Source organism: Sorghum bicolor, chromosome 2 (genome assembly GCF_000003195.3).
Source record: "Sorghum bicolor cultivar BTx623 chromosome 2, Sorghum_bicolor_NCBIv3, whole genome shotgun sequence".
Taxonomy (NCBI): Eukaryota; Viridiplantae; Streptophyta; class Magnoliopsida; order Poales; family Poaceae; genus Sorghum; species Sorghum bicolor.
This window is the reverse complement of record NC_012871.2, coordinates 69,457,596-69,471,121: the sequence shown is the minus strand read 5'-3', so window position 1 is coordinate 69,471,121 and position 13,526 is coordinate 69,457,596. Positions and strand designations below refer to the sequence as shown.

Genomic DNA, 13,526 nt, shown 5'->3' with positions numbered 1-13,526 from the left:
TTGCCATCTTGAGACGCAACACGACAAAGAGTACGCGGGTCATCTCCGCATGAGGAAGAAGATGGCGCAAGTGGGTTAAGTAGTCCCATGAGGGCCACTTCCCCTTTGGTGTACAAAGTGGTAGCCTTCAACCCCCATGTGAAGCCATCGTTACCTACCCTAGAAATGCCCCTGTAGCCTTGCCGACTTCTGACTACTCTTGCCTGCAGTTCGTACCTGCCTGAACTTCCTCATTCCCAATTGCAGGAGCACCGCAGACCAATGAAGGTTGTTGATCAAAGCCTCACCTATGCTCGGTGGCGCTATGACCTTCATGGTTACATCCTCTGTTCCCCACTTCCCCCTAGTGGGATCCTTCGTTCTCCACTTCTCGTCCATGACTGGGAAGCCAGGAGGAGGCGATAGTGTGTGATTCATTTAATTTGCGTAGTTGATCTAATTAAGTTGTTTGGACTCTGGGCATCGAAGTACATGTTGTATGTTGTTAGTGATATTATAACTCAAAGCATACATAGATGATATTGGCTTTTGCAAAGTAATAATCAGAATTATAATTGAATGATGAATACTACTACTAGAAGAATAAATACCAGCCAATAATCATTATGGTTAGTGACACGAACAATAGAATTTATGGTACTTGCAAAAATAATTATGGGAAACATATAATGTATTTGCAAGTTGTACATGGACTAGTAGTAATAGTAATGATGAACACAAAAGGATATTGACCTGATATTTTCTTGTTGCTGTCACAACAGCAACTAACACAATAGCAAACAAAACTACAAGTGATCAATAACAGATGCAATCGTGTTTTGGCTCGATGCAATAGTAACGACGAACACAAATGTGATATATCAATTAACTAATGGGCTGAGGTAGAAAAAAATCATCCATTCTGTGAAACTGTCAAAAAAAAGTGTGTTGGTGATATAAAAATTGATCTCACACCCAAAGTGCAAGAGCACATAAACCACAAACAGATCGAGTCGGCACACAATTCTGCAGAAACCAGCCTAGTCAACTACAGAAACCATCCTCAACAATTTTCTCAGGTTTTGCCCAACTATCAAACTTGCATGGTGAAAAATGTCTAGGTTTACAAGTAAGGGCCTGTTTAGATGCACTGAAAAACCCAAAAGTTTACAAGATTCTCCATCATATTGATGAATCTTGCGCGCGGCACATGCATGAAGTATTAACTATAGATAAAAAGAATAGCTAATTACACAGTTTACTTGTAAATCACGAGACGAATCTTTTAATTCTAGTTACTCCATGATTGGACAATGTTTGTCAAGTAAAAACGAAAATGTTACAGTGTCAAAATCCAAAAAAAAAATAGATCTAAATAAGGCCTAAAGTCTGCAAATGTTATGTATCATGCTATAAATGACTAGTTTTCAGCTTTACTAGCAATTAATAACTGTCAACACTCATCTCCATTGGAGAGTTTCATGGCGTTGTTTCCAAGACTACATGTCATATGAAATAAAATGAAACTTGAATAAAACACTCACTCTCAATGGAGAGTTTCATTTCATAGTTTCATAAGCATTTAATTCCAAGACTCATAGAGAGTTGGTAATCGTGCCAAGAGAGTTTCATCTATATGAAACTCATTTCTTCTCTCTCTTCTTAAATACACTGCCATGTCATCAAAACAGCCTATGTGGCAACCTATTTAATGCAAATGAAACTCACATGAAACTTCCATTGAGACTGGCCTCAGGGTGTGTGGCCTATGTCGTCGGTGGCAAGCCTAAGGTGCCGCCTCGATCTAGGCCTTGTTTAGGCGCAAAAACTTTTTGGATTTTGACATTGTAGTATTTTCGTTTTTATTTGACAAACATTGTCTAATCATGGACTAACTAGGCTTAAAAGATTCGTATCGTGATTTACAGGTAAACTATGTAATTAGTTATCTTTTTTATCTATATTTAATGTTCTATGCATGTTTCGCAAGATTCGATGTGACGAAGAATCTTGTGAAGTTTTGGGTTTTTTTGGTGCATCTAAACAAGGCCCTAGCCATCGAATCAGAGGATGAACAACCGGGTCGTCAGAGGCTCAGAGCACGTGCATACGAGAAAAGCGCGCGTGGAAGAACCCGAGAAGATCAACCGGGTCAGCAACCGGCGCGGCCAAGTTGAGCAGTGTGGAACGACGATGCATGGACGATCCCGGCCCGGCGAGAGCCACGAAACAGAGCCCAGATCGAGCGGTTCCGTGACTTGGCTCGCAGCCTGCGCTGCAAGAAATAACGTACCACCAGTTGGCGTGATTTGGACGGATGCCGGTTCACGCTCAATGTCGACTTCAAGTGTTCACTGTTAACTGTACTACCGAGCCTGAAAATTCTTAAGAACACGTTCGATGACGACCTAGCTAGCGAAGGGGTCAACAGAATTAAACGAGAGACTTTGAGAAGTACTAGGTCGTCTCACATTCTGTCTGACTGCAGGTTTGTTGCACTCGAGCGTGCGTGAATGAAGGATCTTTACTGCGCTGCAACTTGCGCGCGCGAGACACGGCACAACGCGTATATAAACACAGGCACGAGCAGAGAGTTAAGCACGTAGCACACGCACTTATTTTTATTATTTAGCTTCCACGTACTGCTGCACACAGCACACTACTGCCTTCTTCGAAGGTAGGCTTGTTCATTTACCGATCGTTAGTTGTTGCTAGCTGATCATCACCGTGCTGGCCGGTGGCTACGAGCTTCGATCGTCTCGATCGCATTCTTCAACAATGGGCCGTTCATATGACCGGGATAATTTCTACGTCTATGGACCAACGGATCTGACTCAAATCGAGGTTGACTGGTACGCGTATGCCTTTACGTACTCAGCTTTTTTTTTTTACCCGGAAAAAAAATTTCCCTGTTTCATGCGTTACCCTAGAAAAATAAACTGAATCCTATGAAAATATTACAAATCTGGTGAAATTCCTATGTTTCAAATGGACCCACGCTGCCTTATTTGTTTCACTGCAATTTAACTTATGTTGATACTTATGCTAAAATATTGTGAGAGAAAAATATTGTTCGTTCGCTGAAAATACTGCTAAAGTATTATTTTGGCATAAAATATTATTAGTTTTTACTAAGATTTTTAATCATCCCTCGAAATACAAGATTTTGGAGCTTTCAAAATTTGTATATATAAATACAAGATTTTGGAGCTTTCAAAATTTGTATCTATAAACATCTCTGATAATCGATACGTATTTTAACACATGTATTTAGATTTAAATCAGCCACATTAGTACTCCCTTCGGTCCATTTTATCTGGCGCACATGTATATCAAGATTCAAACTTTAAAAACTTTGACTAATAATTAAACTAATATTTTTCAACTATTATAATACAAACTTTATATGATTAGATTTGCAAGGAATTGTACTATCCAATAATTATAAGTTCATAAATATAAATAACATAGTATAAAGCAAATAAATAGTCAAAGTGTGATCTAGGAGACCATGTCATTCTAACTTGTGCCAAATAAAATGGACCGGAGAGATTACTAGTTAAGGCCATCAGTGGTGGTACAACTGTATTAAATATAAGGGGCATCAATCGACTTTTGGCTTCCTTCGTGCTTTGAAATGCTTGTGTGTTTGTAGGCCAGTCTTAGTGGTAGTTTTATTATAGTTTCATAAGCTACCATGTAAGCGCTTTTGATGAGATGGCAAATGCTTTCAATAAGAGAAAGAAGAAATGAGTTTCATACTTAACATTATTATTACGAACTATCTATGAGTTATGAAATAAAATGTATATAAAATCATAGAATGAAATTTTTCATTGAGAGTGGTGTTTCATTTCATTCTATATGATATGACATTTGGAAACAACACGTTTAAACTCTCTTTAGAAACGGAAGCGAGCTAGTAATAATTCATAGGCTGTTTTGTTTGTTTGTAAGACAAATTGTAGCTGCATCACCACTGCCGTTATGCACACTACCACTTTATTAACCCTAATAATAACTTGGCTCAAGCTCAACTGTGTGCACATTTTATGATCGATTGCAGGAACAATGAGGAGCACCGCCGGTGCATCACCGCCTGTCTTGTTAAAGGCACTTACATTCTGGAGAGCGAGCATCAAATCAGGCGGAAGGAGGAGGGCAAGGGCAAATTCGCGGCAGCGTGGTGGGAGAACTTCCACTTCCGCCTCCATCATGTGCTTCAGTCTGAGTGCAACTGCGTCTGCTGCAAGATCCGCCGCCGACTGGAGTTGTCGGACCAAAGCACCATCAGGTCGTTCGTGTACGGAGCTATCTTCGAATACGTGCCCCCAGACGACGTCAAGAACCGCCGCCGCCACCCGTCGGCTCCGCGCTTCGTCGTTGCCTTTCGAGGCACCATGCCACGAGACGCCACGGCCGTCGGCGACATGCGACTCAACCTCATGGTCCTTCTCAACAGGCAGAGGTTCTGTAGCCGCTTCACGGAAGCACGCAAGCACGTTATCTCCCTCCTCAGCTCCATTCCTCCTCCTCCACCAGCTGCTGCTGGTGGTAGTGGTGGTCGTGCAGTAGCCGGCGGCGGCACGGCGAACTCGAACTCCGTAGGCGTGTGGCTCGCCGGCCACTCGCTCGGGGCGTCGATAGCGCTATACGTGGGGCGGGACATGGTGACCACAAGAGGGTGCAGTCTCCCAACCTTCCTCTTCAACCCGCCGCATGTTTCTGCGGCGCCGTTGATCGACGCCGCCGTCATGTCGTCGGAGGCGGCGAAGATGTATCTGTACATGTCCAGCTACGTCATCAAGTGCGTGCTGGGGATGACTTTTCTGAAATCCCACAGGAAAGATATGGAGAAACTCTTCGAGCAGCTGTCCCCGTGGGTGCCGAACCTGTACGTGCACCGGAAGGACATCATCTGCAAGGGCTTCATCGACTACTTCGAGCAGCGGGAGAAGGCGAAGGAGTTGTCCACCCGCGTGGGCAACTCGGCTGCCACACTGTCGTACCGCGACATGGTGTACTCTGTGTTCAACAAGCACAGCGGGCGGCAGCACCTCCTACCATGCGCAGTGTTGTGGATCTCGCACGGCGACAACCCGCACGCGCTCCGGCAGTGGTGGCGACCCACAGGCCCGGAGCAGGACTTGAGGCGCCAAGAATACAGCTGGACTTTAAGATAGATAGATGCTCTCATACATATATGCTTTGATTTTAATTTGTTCTCAAACCTAATATTTAATCCTGTAGAACTTTGTGATGTTGATTTTATGCTTTACGAAATTTACGTGTCTAGTTTGCAAGGTGGGCGTGTTCAATAAGAGGGTTCGTAAAAAAAAATGTACTACTTACTTGAATGCTTGAATTTTTATTTTTTTTTTGAGGAAAAGAGAACTTAATTTGTTATTACTACTCATCAACAATCAACACGCAATGACAAATTGAAGTGCCACGCAGCAGAGTGTCTACTTCTCTCTTTGCCGGTTGAGTTGAGCTCATGTGCCGTGCAATTCCGTTCTCTCTTTGTATCCATGACAACACTGCAATATTGACCATTTTCTTTTCTGAGCAATGTATGTGTGTATTATATTAAAAAAATAGTGATTCTAGTCATAGCATTGTATACAGATTTCACCCTCAATCTACCATTATTGCAGCCAAACTTCCACCTAATCATCAATCATGCCATTAAAATTTGCTCCCACTTCAATCTCCAGTCATCCACTAGCCATCTAGAAGTGAACTAGCATATCTTGAAGTGAACCTAGCATTTTTTACATTGAATTTACAATAAAGATAAATTGGTCTTAATAAATAAAAAAAAGTGTTAGGTAAAGATCCATTGACAAAACAGAAATTTAAACCAAAATGAAGCTAGGAATATTCTTACGGAATCTTATAGATATGATTAATTTTCACAGAAGATGCATGTTTATCCAGCGACTGTTGCTCAACTATTGCTTTTAAGCATACGAAATCATATTTATTGTCCTTGATTAATTGGTAGAATATGTTCCACATCCGTGGGTGGCAAATTTATGCTCGCTATTTTTTTGCAGAAAAAAGGGCAATCACTAGTGGAATACTAGATCAAGAGACATTAGTGTGTGTAGGGTGCTTAAAAGTGGAGTATGGGTAGTATTGCTGAAGACTCTCTTACAGATTGCAGCATGGTTCAATCCAGAATCAGTTGATCCGTCATGCCGGGGGGAGTGGGTAAAGTTTATTTTGCGAAGGATATGTGCCATCACCTCCCACCCATTGAATTCGTTTTGAAAAGTGTGCAAACACGTATCTCAATTCGCATTGAGATATGTGTTTGCACACTTCTCAAAGTGGATCCAATAAATGAGAGAATGAGAGCATGTGTCCTTAGGGTGCTCACAATGCAAAACTTTATCACAGAGTCCAAGACAATTAATTACATATTATTTATAGTATTTTGCTGATGTGGCAGCATATTTATTAAAGAAAGAGGTAGAAAAAATAAGACTCCAAATCTTATTTAGACTCTAAGTCCACATTGTTCGAGGTAATAAATAACTTTAGACTCTATGATAGAGTCTGTCTTGTGAGTGCCCTTAAGACTGACTCCAACAATACTACCCAGACCCAAAAATGCGTCCCCGCATAGTACTGTGTCTAAGAAAAACATACTCCAACAGCTAACCCAAACACCAAACGCATTTTGGGTAGCAGCCTGGACGAGACGCAGAAATGCGTCCTTCTCTCTCCTCGACCCATTCTCTGCAGCTTTCGGTGTTGGTTTCCTTGTTTGCATTTGCTGCTGGGAGATTTGTCGTTTTGCCATGGGTATCAGTGGACAATGCCGCGTCTGCATTGGCTGTTGGAGAAGCTCAGTTTTTGGGGCGTTATCTAATCACTGTGGATGACCCAAAACCAGAAATGAGTCTCGTATTTGCATTTGTTCTGTTGGAGTCAGTCTAAGGTCAGTCTCAATGCATGTTTCGTGAGAGTGTAATGCAAATTAAATAGGGTACCACATAAGTAAAATTGCTGACTTAGCAGGGTCATTAAATGAAGGAGTTTCATCAGATAAGAGACGAGTTTCATCCCCATAAAACTCATGTGGCTCGGTTATTTAGTTTATAGTCTTGGTAACTGTGTCATGAAACTATGCATCGAGGGCACTCACAATGCAAGGCTCTATCATAGAGTCCAAGACAATAATTACGTATTATTTATGGTATTTTACTGATGTGGACATGTGGTAGTATATTTATTGAATAAAGCAATAGAAAAAATAAGACTTCAAGTCTTATTTAGATTAATAAATTTAGACTTTATAATAAAGTCTACATTATGAGTGTACTGAGATTGGCCTAGGGAAAAAAACGCCTGGGGAGAGTGGCATCATCCGACACAATTTTTTGCGGAACCAGCATGTCCTTTGAACTGCGCTTGTGGAGAAGTCCAAGAAGGTTGGTTTGGTGCCGCACCGATTCAATCCGTGATGCTTGGTTTGCTAAATAAGGTCAGTTTTAATAGACAGTGTTACAGCACGGTTTCACATACCAACACGTCATCAAGATTGAAATAAAACCATCTATGAAATAATTCTAGCAATGAAGCATTTCACTTTGTTGTTTCCAAGGCTAAGCAAAGCATTTAATTGTTGCAAAAATGATTGGATCACATGCAAGATTGTGAAACGATTTGGCCCTCAGTGGGGATTTCATCTCGTTTCACCGTACGAGAAACAACGTCCGCGGGGTTTGAGCATGGTGAAACTACTCTCCTTCTCTCTCATCTTCGTTTCATGCAAAAAGTACAGTTTTTCTGATATGACGCTCTAATAAATGTGCATGACATCCTGGTGAAACTCCCACTTAAATTAGCCTAAATATGCCTAAGTATGTTAGGTTCGAATGATTCCGTATGGCTTGGTTTGTCAATCCAAAATGCATCGTTACAACTTATAAGTGCTTCCCTTGAGTACTTGTCATATTCTCCATCTCTCTCTTACATTTAATTTAATCCTCAGTCCTCACTCCCCTAGTGGAATTATTGTTTATAGGAAAAACATTCTTTTTATCTGCTTGCAACTCGTGCATTTTTTTTTAAAAAAAAAATGCATCTTGTGCATTTTATCTTGCTATATTCTAGTAGCTTCTACAGCTAATAAAAATCAGGCATCATTCCTTTCTGGCTTTCTCGCAGGGAGAAACAAGCCCGCACTGTGTATAAATATGCATCACATACAGTGCTAGCTCTTTCACGCCAAATCAGAAGCAACAAACAGAGCACACACACTAGTCTACTGCACTGCACGTCTGCCGATTGGTATCGTCGCCGCCGGCGCTTCCTGCCCTCGACTCCACTACATTGCACGATGGACTCATATGTATTTACCGACTCCGGCCCGAAGCATATGATGGTGAAAACTGGGTCAGGTTCTTCTCCGGCGGCGACCATGATAAACATTAACTGGTATGGGCTTGGTAGAGAACAGGTTCTTCTCCGGCGACCGTGAAAATTGAGCACTTTGCACTGTACGTCTTGATATGGCGTGACACCCTTCGTTACCATACAGTGCTGTGCTGTTAACTGTTGGGTTATTTTGGTGCATGTCTACCTCTAACTTCACAGAGATACGATTTCACCTTCGCCTGCATCGACATGCCTGCATGCTCTGCGACATGCCAAACAAATATGTGTTAGCCTTGCATTATATTTATATTGCTGACGATTGACGACCGCGTTTTATGATTTCAGGGACAGCCACGAGCACCGCCGCTGCATCGCCGCCTGCGTTGTTAATGGGACTTACGCCATGGAGAGCGACGAGTACATGAACAGGACGCACACCGGCGAGGCGCTAGCGCCGGCGTGGTGGGAGAGCTTCAACTTCCGCCGGCTTAAAACGCTCAGGTACGAATGCGAGTGCCTGCTCTGCGAGACCAAGACCAGACTGCTGTCCTCCTCCTCCGGAGCCCACCGGCCATGCTCCATCTACGGGGCCATCCTAGAGCACGTGCCCGCGGCCGGCGCCGGCTCGCTCCGCCACCCGTCGTCGGCTCCACGCTACATCGTGGCGTTCCGGGGAACCATTCTACGGCGGCACCAGCAACAACACCACGAGCAGCAGCAGCAGCATCAGCACACGGTTTTCTGCGACATGCACCTCAACCTCCGGATACTTGTCAACAAGCAGCACGGCTGCGGCCGCTTCCGCGACGCCCGTAAAGAGGTCGGCAGACTCCTGGACTCCGTCGCCGACGGCAGCCATGTCGCCCCGGCCGCCGTCTGGCTCGTGGGCCACTCGCTCGGCGCGTCCGTCGCGCTGAACGTGGGGCGCGACATGGCCACCAAGGGGTGCTACCTGCCGACGTTCCTCTTCAACCCGCCGCAGGTGTCGCTGGCGCCCAGCATGCTGCCGCAGGCCCTGAGGAGGGTCGCCAAGAGGGTGGTGTACCCGACGAGCTACGCCGTGAAGGCGGCGCTGGGGTCGACGGTCCTGAAGCGCCAGGAGAGGGACATGGAGGCGCTGTTCCAGACGCTGGCGCCCTGGGTGCCGGAGCTGTACGTCCACGAGAGGGACATCGTCTGCCAGGGCTTCATCGACTACTTCGAGCGGCGGCAGAAGATGCTGGACCGGCTCCGGCCAGTCGCCGAGGTAGCCATGAAGCTCTCTCTCCGTGACATGCTCATATCCACCGACCCCGCCAAGAACGGCGATGGCCAGGGAGTGCGCCCACACCTCCTGCCCTCGGCGAGGCTATGGAAGAATTCGAGCTACCACTACGCGCACGGACTTGAGCAGTGGTGGAAGCCCGACAGCGAGCTGAGGTTGAGCTCCAGGCGATACAGCGATCGTGGAGCTGAGGCAGAGCTTCTCTATGGTTAATGGTACCGTAAGTGCAATGCTAAAATTGTAACTTGTGATTCTTTATGTCATCTATATATCTGTAAGTCCAAAAAAATTGGTACTGTACTGAGTAATGGTTCTCTTGGGTACGTACCTCTTTACAGACTGTATAAGATTTATACAGACTGTATAAGATTTATCAAGGATATGCTCCGTAATTTTGTCTTGGGTCGGTTCAAATCCATTAAATACATGGTGATTCATCTGTCTTTGGGGATATCTTGTGCAAAAACACCATGATTATTCTAGGATATGTTTCCAAAGACTGCCTAGTGGACAACGGACTCGCCTCCGTTGTCACTTGTGCATGGCACTCCGCCACAGGGGACATCTCGGTGTCATGGATGTGGAGCCGCGTCCTGACCCATCACCGGTCGGGGCAACCACCCCGGGAGACGCGACGGTTGTGGCTACCACAGACGTGCTACTACATCCCCTCATGTGACCTCTACCGACAAACGCCTCAAGCGCTTCAGTGAGCGAGGCACAAAGGCAAGGCAGCCAAGCTACCTAGGGTTGATACGGCCCACGCTAGACTACACCGCCCATGCTCCCCATAAGACTAACCAGCAGAATGTCATCATCACGATGTCGGCCCTGAAGGCGTACAATAAAATCTACAGCGGTGGCCCCAGTGATATGCAAGGCGTACAATAAAATCTACAGCGGTGGCCCCAGTGATATGCATGTGCTACGTGACTTGTTTCCACAGTGACGTTGCGCAAGTCGGGTTGATTAGTGTTCAATGTAGCAACATGTTAGCATCAGAGATGGGTAGCAGCGAGTTGGGAAGGAAATCTCAGGAACGGAGTGAGTTGGGGAAGAATAGAAGGAGACTTCAGCACGCAACAGGGAAATAGGGCAGAGGAATGATTGTATTGTTCTGTTTGTTATGTTTTTCTTACCCTCTCTCTCCCATAACGATCTGTCTTTATACAAGGGCCATGCCCCGGCGTGAACCCCGCAGACACAACTGCGTTACGCCTATGGTTCACGCCCACTTGGGTCCACTGACCAGCACACTTGCGCGTTTGATCCGGTTCCCACGTCTTGCGACGTCGTCATCCACGGTTGGTCCCTCCTTGTTGTTGACATTCCCTCCCCGAAGAGAGACTGCTTGTCCCCAAGCAGGTGCATGTGGAAAACGTTGCTGAAGCGCCTCCTGGTCTTCCCAAGTAGCCAAAGAGCGTGGAAGGTTGGACCATTGAATCAATACCTGAGGCACCACACTGTTGTCAGATGTACGCACCCGGCGTTGTAAAACCTTGACTGGAATTTGATGACCCTCAAGGGCTTGCGGAAGGGAAGACACTGAGTGATCTGCTGGAATTGCAGCCTTCAATTGAGACACGTGGAATATGGGGTGGATGGTTGAAGAAGACGGAAGCTGGAGCTTGTAAGCGACAGCACCAATGCGGGAGATCACCTGAAAAGGACCAAAGAACTTGAAGGCAAGCTTCTGGTTAGATCTTGGCGCTAGAGACGCTTGTACATATGGTTGGAGCTTCAGATAAACCCAGTCACCCACAGCAAACTGTCGTTCAGAACGACCCTTATCAGCTTGTGTCTTCATACGTTTCTGGGCACGGGCCAAATGCTGCTGAATGAGGTTAGTCATGAGAGATTTATTGGCCAACCACTCATCTAAGGACACTGACAAAACAACATCTGCAGCAGTGAGTCCAAAGTGCCTTGGGTGGTGGCCATATAATATGTAGAACGGAGAGTGCCCCAAGGATGAGTGCCATGATGTATTATACCAGTATTCAGCCAAATAGATCCAATCAATCCATTTTGATGGGGAAGCACTGACAAAGCACCTTAAAAATGTTTCCAGACATTGGTTCACTCGTTCAGTTTGGCCGTCTGTCTGAGGATGATAGGCCGAAGACATTTTCAGAGTCACTCCAGAAAGACGGAAAAGCTCTTGCCACAGCCGACTTGTGAAAACACGATCACGGTCGGACACAATTGACGTTGGTAAGCCATGAAGGCGATAGACAGTGTTAAGGAACGCCTTGGCCACAGTTATGGCAGTGAAGGGATGCGCAAGTGGTATGAAATGGCTATATTTTGAAAAACGATCGACAATCACCAAGATGCAGTTCTTACCCCCTGAAGCTGGTAAGCCCTCTATAAAATCCATTGACACACTCTGCCAAGCCATCGTAGGGACCTCTAGTGGCTGAAGAAGACCTGGGTATTTGGAACGATCAGGTTTGGCTTGCTGACAAGTGGCGCAGGAGTGGATGAACTGCTGGACAGAAGTTTTCAGACCGGCCCAAGCAAACAGACGCTTGATTCGTTGGTAAGTGACTGGAATTCCAGAATGTCCACCCACAGGGGAGTCATGAAAAGCCTCAATAATTTGGTTCTGTAGAGCAGAATCTGCTCCTACCCAGATGCGCCCTTTGTATTTGAGGAGACCTTGGTGCAGAGAAAAAGGGGTATTGGAAGAGGAAGACACTGCAAGTTTGACCAACAATTCCTGGCATTGGGAGTCAGCAGTATAACTGTTTTTAACATTCTCCAACCAGAGAGGAACTGGAGTTGAAATAGAAGACAGCTCGCTCGCAGGACCACGGCGAGAAAGAGCATCAGCCACACGGTTCTCAGTGCCAGGTTTATAGACTATGCGGTACTGGAGACCCAATAGTTTGGTAAACACTTTTTGCTGCCAAATGGTATGCAAACGCTGGTCAGACAAATGCACTAGGCTTCTCTGGTCTGTATAAATAATGAATTCGGCTAACTGCAGATATGAACGCCACTGATCCACCGCAATGAGAATGGCCATGTACTCTTTTTCATATGCTGAAAGACCCTGATTCTTAGGTCCGAGAGCCTTACTGAGAAAAGCTAGAGGGTGACCATCCTGTAAGAGCACAGCACCAACCCCTGTGTGTGAAGCGTCAGTCTCGATGCAGAACTGACGAGAGAAATCCGGCAACCTGAGAATCGGTGCTGAACATAGGCTGGACTTGAGGGTAGCGAAGGCAGTGTCATGCACAGATGTCCACTGAAACAGTGAATGCTTCTTCAGCAACTCTGTAAGAGGCTTGGCAATAATGGCATAGTGTTGGACAAACCGGCGATAGAACCCAGTAAATCCCAGAAAACTGCGTAGCTCCCGCACATTGGTGGGTGTCGGCCAGGAGACTACTGCCTCGATTTTGGATGGATCTGTGGCCACACCTTGCTCACTGATAATGTGCCCGAGGTAAGAAATCGAAGTCTGCGCGAACTTACACTTGGACAATTTCACATGCCATTTGTCCCTTGCCAACAAAGAGAACACCAGACGTAAATGCTCCAAATGTTCCTCAAATGTTTTGCTGTAGATGAGTATATCATCGAAGAAAACAATGGCGCAGCGCCGCAAAAGGGACTGCAGTGTTGAATTCATTGCGCCTTGAAACGTTCCAGAGCCCCTGTGAGACCGAATGCCACCACTGTGAACTCATAATGACCGACGTGAGTGGAAAAAGCGGTCTTGTACTCTTCACCTTCCTGAAGACGAATCTGATGATAGCCGGACAGCAGGTCTAGAGTCGAAAAATACCGGGCACCAGAAAGCTCATCCATAAGCTGCTCAAAGACTGGTATTGGAAAGGCCGTTTTGACAGTCAAGGCATTCAAATATCTGTAATCGACACAA

At 45.5% G+C, this 13,526-nt stretch overlaps 2 protein-coding genes across 2 annotated transcripts; both read left to right on the top strand.

Moving 5' to 3' along the window:
* On the top strand, positions 2,758 to 5,162 carry LOC8084061 (GDSL esterase/lipase At4g10955). Its single transcript, XM_002462902.1, has 2 exons — positions 2,758 to 2,831; positions 4,046 to 5,162. Exons 1-2 carry the CDS (start codon positions 2,758 to 2,760, stop codon positions 5,160 to 5,162), a joined length of 1,191 nt encoding a protein of 396 aa, XP_002462947.1.
* On the top strand, positions 8,333 to 9,847 carry LOC8080145 (GDSL esterase/lipase At4g10955). The gene is made up of 2 exons (XM_002462901.1): positions 8,333 to 8,430; positions 8,716 to 9,847. The coding sequence occupies exons 1-2, from the start codon at positions 8,333 to 8,335 to the stop codon at positions 9,845 to 9,847; spliced, it is 1,230 nt and encodes a 409-aa protein (XP_002462946.1).